The sequence below is a fragment of the Trachymyrmex cornetzi genome, unplaced genomic scaffold, assembly GCF_001594075.2.
Source record: "Trachymyrmex cornetzi isolate Tcor2-1 unplaced genomic scaffold, Tcor1.1 scaffold272, whole genome shotgun sequence".
Taxonomy (NCBI): Eukaryota; Metazoa; Arthropoda; class Insecta; order Hymenoptera; family Formicidae; genus Trachymyrmex; species Trachymyrmex cornetzi.
In genome coordinates, this window is record NW_017297394.1 from 520,192 (window position 1) to 528,611 (window position 8,420).

Here is an 8,420-nt window from a genome sequence, read left to right on the forward strand (position 1 = left end):
ATAGTATCAAATAATATTTTTGTGGTAGGAATGCAATTCTGTATACATCTCTAAAATTATGTAAGTACACATTATATAATATGTATATAATATATAAATATAATATGTATAACCTTAATAAGTGATATCATGGGATACATAAGACAATGTTGATATCCGTAGATATATTTATATAAGTTTTAAATTCAACTGAAGTTTTTCTCCACAATGTTTTCAACAGCGTCAGGTCATTTTATCTTGGTAAGTTATTTACTAAAACGTTCTTTGCAAGCAAACTCTATTTGATAATTTAGGATGATTGTAGAACACGCAGTCTATTACTTACGATTTATAAAATTTGAGAAAAGGAAAAAGTTTCGGAAAGGGAAAAATAATGATATACGACAATAAAAGTTCTAAACAAAGAATATGCATTACGCAATTGGGAAGTTAGTCGTATAACTCAGAAAGCCGACAATTTAAATAAATTTATTTCGCAGAAAAGAACGGAATCGTGGAAAACGTTATATATGGGAATTATAATACATGACATGTACTATTCAAATTATTGTCAGTAATATGATTTATTGTTCGACAGCGATTGTTTTTCGCTGACGTCATGTAAGAAGTGAGATGTAATCTCTCATAAAGTGACGATAACAGTATTTCTTATATGTATATAAGTACTCGATGCGATAATAGTTGAAAATTTATGTAGTCATAGCTCGTATAAAATTAAAGTACGCCGCTGATGTTTTGCAAACCTAAAACGCATAGTGTATCTAGCAAATGTTATATTTCTACCAATTTTTAGATGAACATTATAAGCAATTACCTCACAGAATCCTTGAAGCGAGAGATCGAATATTTTTGCGGCTGTCAAAGTTGACGGGCGATTTGATCTAAGCATCACCAGAATTAAATCTTTTACAATTTGTGTTGGCAAGTCATACCATTTGATAGAATACGACGATTCTCCTACCTTTTCGCTCTTCATAATAGGAATAAATGAATATCAATCGATTAATTTATTATATTATGTTTATCATATTATTATTATTATTATTGTTGTTGTTATTTTATCATTTAATCTCAATTGAGTTTTATATGAATTTTTCATTTGTTTGTAATTGCAATGGATATGTATTACAAGATATTTTATAATTTATAAATTATTTAGTGCAAATTTATGGAAAGTACCTCTTCTTTAAGGCGATCACCGATAGCTGATATAATAAAAACATTTACAAATATTGACGTCATTAAAACAAAATATGTACCCATATTTAAGATCTTTCCGTCTTCCCATTCCTGAAATAAATTTGCGTAAATGTATATTTGTAAAATTTCATCCTGTGTTTTATTCTAATAATTTCTATTAACAGAAATACCTTAAGAACGCCGAATTCCAGAAAGCATATAATAATAGTGCAACCAACCATTTCACATAAAAAAACAATGTTTAATGATTTCTCAATCATCTCTGCGAATCTGTAACGTATTTTATTATCCAAATCCAATGTGAACATAAAAACCGATATAAATTATAAAAACACGTTTTTCTTTCTTTATCTTAATACGTAACTGCATATTGCGTATGATTTAACGAGGATATAATGAAGACATTTATAGAGGTATACTAATATAAGACGTAAATTAAAACTTTCTCACTTGATGGCCTGCAAATGATGCTCGATTACTCTCCCAAATCGTTTGTGAAGATTATTGATTCCATCGTCGAGGACTGTTTCCATCTGTCTGCGCACGACTTCGAACAAACAGCAACTGTGCATCACACAGGTAGCAATCAAGCTGTAAACACCGCAGTTCGTGGAGAGGATAATGCTGCTGATCAGAATTTGCGAAACGAAGGTAATCTCATAGAACGGCGAGTTTTCCACTACAAAAAGAACATAGTCGCTAAGGTAGGGTAGAGGTATTTGCGTCGTGTTGTCTTCTTTAACAATTCTATCCTCCAGCAGCGGCATAATTATGTGATAAGGCAACGCGCCGCCGTATGATAATCCCAAGTACGTCACTGTGAAGAGTCTGCCAATCTTGGCGCTCTTCATCATCACCAACCGATCCTCCTCGCACTCCACGTTTCTATACTGCATTTCCATTTGCTGCAGGCAGTATCTGATCTCTTCTCTATTAATAATCATTGTCCAGAATTTAATAATGGCAAGTAGACTGAACACCTGAGCGGCTACAACCTTCATGTATCTTGTCAGATCCTCTGCATCGAAGAAGGTGTATATGACGTGTGGAATAAGCAGATAGCACATTAATCCGAATATTACGCCCGTCTGGAGGTAATTTTTTATTTTGTCCGACTTGGAGTTACCTCGGTAGAGCGGCCAAATACCCACAGGTGTTAACAAAGTCTTGGCCACCTTTACCACGTACTCAATGTCGGTCTTATAATTGTGATTTCGAAATAGTGTAAAGTCTTCCATCGACATCGATTTAGGAATTTTTAGTTCGTTTTTATGTAGAATATATATATATTAACTGTACAAATATTTTCAACGACTGATGGACACGAGCGTGACCTGTGAGAATCAACCGTGAGCGCTTGCGTGCATAATTTGCGTCTTTTTGCGATGATCTCTTTGCGACCAATCTGCGAGAATTATGGAAAGTTTTAATGGTGAGGAAAACGCATGCAATTTCAGCGGCAACGCATGCGCTGTGATGGTGGTAGCTTTAGACTCTCCAAGTCGGAGTTTTATTCTTCCATGTCGTCTGAAGGAGTAAAGAGTTCTTTTCAGAGGGTGAACGTGAGTAGAATCGTATAACTAAAATATGCTTTTGAATTATCAAGGAAATTATTTGATAATAATATTATATTTGAATGTAAAATATCTCAAAGTTTAAAGAAATGATGTGATATCGCGGACACGTGCATTCTTCGTACATCAACCAGTGATTTAATTACGAAACACTTAACGTATCTATCGATAAGACATCGCATTCTTTTTTACCCTTACGAAGAATAGCGATGCAATGCGATTCGTGATAGTTTGTGCAGATTGTTAAAGTAATAATCACAGTAAACTCAGACGCGGCAGTGATTTCACCATGCAGCACAAACGAGGTAGTGAGTTCATCATTGTTGAGATTTATATAAATATCAAAATCCGCTTTACGAATTTTTACAGACGGAATATGGAAATTACAGGAGAATACGATGACGATGTTAGCGGCGGAAATCATCGGCACAGCAATGTACCTGTATATCGGTTATATGGGGAGTGTTGGCTCTATAGGATCCGCACCTTCGGCGCTACAAAGGGCACTTGCTTTCGGTCTATCGATGAATTTCATAATTATGGTACGTGTTGTCATGTGATTTAATTGTCTTCAAAATTATTTTATAAATATTTTTTTTATGTTAAAAACATGATATGATATGATATGATATGATATGTATTTTTCATTCATACGCGATATGAATTCCACAAGCTACAGTACCCTCCATAAGTTTGGGAACACCCTACTTACAAGAAATCCATTACATGACAGCGATCTATACATGTTTTTGGTTTAAATATTTCGTAAGACGTCTAAATGACAATAAACGTTTATCTAGAACATAAGCTTGTTCATGTCGAAAATATGTTGGATACAATCATTTCACAGCATCAAAGCGCTCAAGATTGAATTTCGCACTTTGGTCTATTGTTTATACGTATATTGTCAACTGTTTTGCAACATTTGTACTTGTGTTCGTTGTATATACACAGGTCATTTAATTGTAGTTTAACGGTTTCTATAAAAGTGGTAAACTATTTGAATTGATTTCAGACTCCGTAAAAATTGTAAAATGGCCCCGAAGAATCAGATTTTGTATGAATCGCATTTTAATTAAAATTCCATATTTTAATAGCATGTTATTAAATCTTTAATTGGAAAAAGACGAAATAAAAGTACATACATACGTATGTACTTTTATTTCGTTATAGATAACGTATGTATGTATGTACTTTTATTTCGTCTTTTTTCAATTAAATAATTATTTACAAACCTGTAAAACGTAAGGTGTTCCCAAACTTATGGAGGATATTGTATAAATAAGCTATAATAAACTTATACTATAAACTACAAAAAATTTTGGGATTGTCTAAAGACATGCGAGCGAACATTGTAAGATCACCTTTCTTTCCATTTATTGCAACTGTCAAATTTATGGCAACGAATCATACCTTGTAATTATTATTGTCACATTGTTTCACATTGATAATGACCTGATAAAGGTTTAAATGTTTGAGGTTTTGTTTATATAAACTTTAAATAAGCAATTAGCAATAAACATCGCTTGGTTCGTAACCCTTATGTATATTTATTATTTTATATAAATTACAAATTATATCTTATAAACTATAACTTGCAATATCGATATAGTTAAGTCTTGATCGGATTTTATAAGAAATATATATTTTTATAAAGCGTATTTTTTTTTAAAAACATTTGGTTTATCGTGTTTTCGTGTTTAAAATTTCATTTACCGATATTTCTTAGACGATAGGTCACATAAGTGGCGCTCATCTTAATCCGGCTATCACCATCGGTGCTGTCATTTTGGGCCTGAAATCAATTCCGACCGGCGTAATTTACATCTTGGGACAGTTGATTGGTGCCATCGTGGGATACGGAATTTTAAAAGTATTATTTTATTATTATTTGTTTTTTATTATATTTTTTGTTATTGTTAGTATATTTATCACGAACAATGATCTGTATTCCCGCAGTGGATAACACCGGCGGATTTGTTCAACGATGGAAAATCAAACTCTACTGAGAGCCTTTGCGTCAATGTTGTTTATCCGGGACTTAGTAGCGTGCAAGGTTTATTAATTGAAATATTTTGCATGTGTTTCCTAGTTTGTGCAGCTTGTGCAACATGGGATCCTCGGTGCTCTCACCTTACGGATTCGGTCGCCCTCAAATTCGGCTTTTTAGTCACTCTCCTTTCTTTTACAGCGGTAAAACTATTTTTAAAACAACGCACAATTCTTATGTTTTTCCATTATTAAAATTATTATTAAGTATTTCATAACATTAATTATTCTTCTGTCTTACATTTTTATTACACTGCTTAGAAATGTATTCCGTGTAGCCTGATAATTTAAACAAAATTTATTATCGCGTATAGATATAATTTTATAAAAAAAAGAAAGTAACAAAATACACATAAAAATAACCAATAATCTTTTTGCAATTAAATATGAAATTGAAAAAATCTATTCTTTTCAATCTCTCTAGGGTCCTTATACCGGATGTGGTATGAATCCAGTACGGTCATTTGCACCTGCACTTTGGAATGGTAATTGGGAGGATCACTGGGTAAGTTGAAAATAAAAATTCGTTATATATAGTATAGGTGAATACAAGAACAAAAATATATTTCCACAATAAGAGTGTTAAGCTCCGATTTCATATTGATATTATGAAAATATTGATTACATTTAAAAATTTATTACAATAGTGTCTTTATCTTTCATTTTTTATCAACTCGGATTATGTGCACGAGATATAGAAGCATGATTACCGTTAATGAGCGTTTAATTAATTAAGAATTTCTATAAAACTACATATTACATATCTGATATACTCTGCGCGATAACAACTGACACGTGTAAATTACTCAACTGTAGTAGACATAACAATATTATCTTTAATGATATATCAGCTTATTTAAACATCACATATCGAAGATTTCTTTTAATTCAGTGGCAGTAACTAGAGATGTATATAAACAATGAAAAAATCTTAGAATTTTAGCGTAAAAAACTAGGGAAATAATGGTTTTTTTCCTTCAGATTTGACGGTTTTTTACTCGGATATTTTTTTGTTTTTTAGCATTTTACAATTTCGACACTGTACTATTGTTCCAGAATTTAGTTTTTGCACTTATCTGTAAGATTTTTGTGTAGAAATAGTTACAAAAGTTAAAATATTGTATAATGTGATTAATATAGTATAATGCCGGCGGCCATAAATATATGTACTTTACCTTTCACTATTATGATATTTTATGCTGTAATTCAATTTTAAAAGTTAAATAAGTGTTCCATACTGTTACTAATACAAATAATACTTTACTAATTGACTGTTTTTGTTGTATACTGTGATTGTAATTATATATATTCCAAATTTAAATTAATGAGACAACGTTCATTGAATCTTTAATTATTCTTGAATCAATATTATATTGGGATGTTGTCTCAAAATAATTAAAAAGAACACAAAATAATTAAAATATAGAGTACAATTATAACCAATATGCAACAAAATAGTATATATTATGCTTATGAAGTATTACCTATATTAATAACATCACTTATTTAGCTTGTAATTATAAAATATCTGTCGTTCAAATAATTATATTGAAATAATTATATGTTTTTTCATGAATTTTATGTAATTTGGTAAAAATACCGTTTTTTGCAGTTAAAAACTAGTTTTTTACTTGATACTTTTCTCCGAAGTAAAAAATACCGTTATTTTTACATCTCTAGCATTAACATTCTGAGATTAAAAACTATATATAATACGATTTATCATATAAGAGGAAATGTATTTCCAAACAGTAGTTAATTTAAGTTGTAAAAATGTTTTTTTTTGTTAATTTAATTTTTTCTTAAACTTCTATCGTCTAAATTTTGTTTGTGTAATTAGATTTATTGGGTTGGTCCTATTTTGGGAGGCTTACTTGGAACATTTGCTTATCAATTGCTGTTTACAGAAACACAACCAAGCAGAAAAAAATCTATTTGTTTAACTGATACAAAGCCTGTTACCGTATTGTCATAGTCGAACAATGTTATCATGTAAAATAAATCAAATGAATTTGACAATTTATTATATGCAGTTTTCATAAATGAAATTGTACCATAATATCCAAATTTATAATATTATACATGAAATAAACAATTTTAATTATTTATAAACAATTGTAATTATTTTATTATAAATTATGCTCTCACTTTTTTTGAATTATCGTCTATTGGTCATGTTCTTTCAAAGTAACTTCAAGTTTTACTAGATGGCAGATGTAACTCAACGATAATCTAAATACAATCAAACTTTTTCATTTATTTATTATTAAATTTATCTAAAAATTAAAAATTGTTGAATAATCATTCAATCTAATATGATTTAATTAGTTTTAATTTTTTTTATATTTCTAATATTTGTAAAAATAATTTCCTATTAATATTAATCGATAAGCATACAAAGAAGTTAATAACATAATATAAATTTTTTTCGACAAAGTCTATATTAAATAAATAAATTATTTTCAATGACTGCGCTTAATATCGGTTGCAGTATATGAATCAGCTGTAGACAAAGAAGATCTGCGTCATGTATAGTTGTGTAGTTTCTATTATTTAATTAGATAGAAAAACATTGATAAATATATAAATTTTTAACATTTTTCTAATTTTTGCAATAATACATTTATCATGTTTGAACATAATTTTCTTCGCTATTTAAAAATAGAAAATATTATCCTAGTAGGTGAAATTTAATATAACCGAAGTGCATATTGAATACTTTTAGAATATTAAAGATCTCACGCTGAGATTCTAAATTATTTTTATACATTTACTTTTAGAATTATGTTTCTTCTCTCAAAGCGGAGATCTAAAAGCTGAATCTTAAAGCTTATACACATATACAGGTAATATAATATTCTCGATTTTCTCTGTGACGTTTGATTTTCTATTTTAAGATAAATAAGAATACAATACATTGCGTTAATATATATTTTTATTATTAGTTTTATAAATTCCATAATAATATCACAAAGTGATAATAAAGAATCCGAATGTCTCTCAAATCTGTCTACTGTTATTTGTATCTTTCTTTTCTTAAGATACAAATGTATTCGTAACACATACATAAAAATCTCTCTCTCTCAGCATAAAAATTCTTCTCAATTAAAATAATATATAGTCTAAATTATTAATGTAATTCGACTTTAATGGAAGTAACATAGTATTACATGATAGTATATTTTGCGAATAAAGGTCTCCGACAGCTCGCACAACAATCCTGATGCGTAATCCCGCATGGCAGCTCGTAGGATTGCGTAATTTCGCTGTAATGTATTCTGTGGATACGTCGAATTTGCACCGGCCGGGCAAAACAACGTACGTGTAAGGTTCATCAACCTTCACCCAGCGACACACTCTCGCCGGCTGGGACTTGGTCACGGATGCGATCGATAACAGGGCGTTTCGTCGACGTTTCGAGAAACTCGCGCTCCAGGCTGCACACACACCTGCGTGCACCCCGGGGCTCGAAAACGCCCATCTAGCCCCCGTGGTAAAAAGGTATGTCTACTTGCAGTATTGTCGTGCCACAAGTGTCACAGGGCAGATCGTTGCAAACCGGCTACCCACTCGACCGGTTGGCCGACTCCGCGCGAC

The 8,420-nt window shown here is 30.9% G+C and overlaps 2 protein-coding genes across 2 annotated transcripts; one reads left to right on the forward strand and one right to left on the reverse strand.

Moving 5' to 3' along the window:
* Positions 1-636: 636 nt before the first annotated feature.
* LOC108762013 (odorant receptor 49b) lies at positions 637-2,438 on the reverse strand. The gene is made up of 5 exons (XM_018508814.1): positions 1,651-2,438; positions 1,371-1,470; positions 1,180-1,290; positions 815-970; positions 637-743 (listed from the first exon to the last, which is right to left on the reverse strand). The coding sequence occupies exons 1-5, from the start codon at positions 2,436-2,438 to the stop codon at positions 690-692; spliced, it is 1,209 nt and encodes a 402-aa protein (XP_018364316.1). The 3' UTR covers positions 637-689.
* Positions 2,439-2,645: 207 nt separating this feature from the next.
* LOC108762016 (aquaporin AQPAe.a) lies at positions 2,646-6,798 on the forward strand. Its single transcript, XM_018508817.1, has 6 exons — positions 2,646-2,766; positions 3,144-3,316; positions 4,504-4,647; positions 4,734-4,967; positions 5,248-5,328; positions 6,664-6,798. The coding sequence occupies exons 1-6, from the start codon at positions 2,646-2,648 to the stop codon at positions 6,796-6,798; spliced, it is 888 nt and encodes a 295-aa protein (XP_018364319.1).
* Positions 6,799-8,420: the final 1,622 nt, after the last annotated feature.

Bases quoted from the DNA above. Each gene is read 5' to 3' on its own strand.
- LOC108762013 (XM_018508814.1), bottom strand. From the start codon at position 2,438: ATGGAAGACTTTACACTATTTCGAAATCACAATTATAAGACCGACATT. The intron at 1,471-1,650 runs GTGAGAAAGTTT...AATACGTTACAG, and splicing joins CATCATTTGCAGGCCATCAA to ATTCGCAGAGATGATTGAGA. The intron at 1,291-1,370 runs GTATTTCTGTTA...AATTTATTTCAG, and splicing joins TGGAATTCGGCGTTCTTAAG to GAATGGGAAGACGGAAAGAT.
- LOC108762016 (XM_018508817.1), top strand. From the start codon at position 2,646: ATGCAATTTCAGCGGCAACGCATGCGCTGTGATGGTGGTAGCTTTAGA. The intron at 3,317-4,503 runs GTACGTGTTGTC...GATATTTCTTAG, and splicing joins CGATGAATTTCATAATTATG to ACGATAGGTCACATAAGTGG. The intron at 4,648-4,733 runs GTATTATTTTAT...GTATTCCCGCAG, and splicing joins TGGGATACGGAATTTTAAAA to TGGATAACACCGGCGGATTT.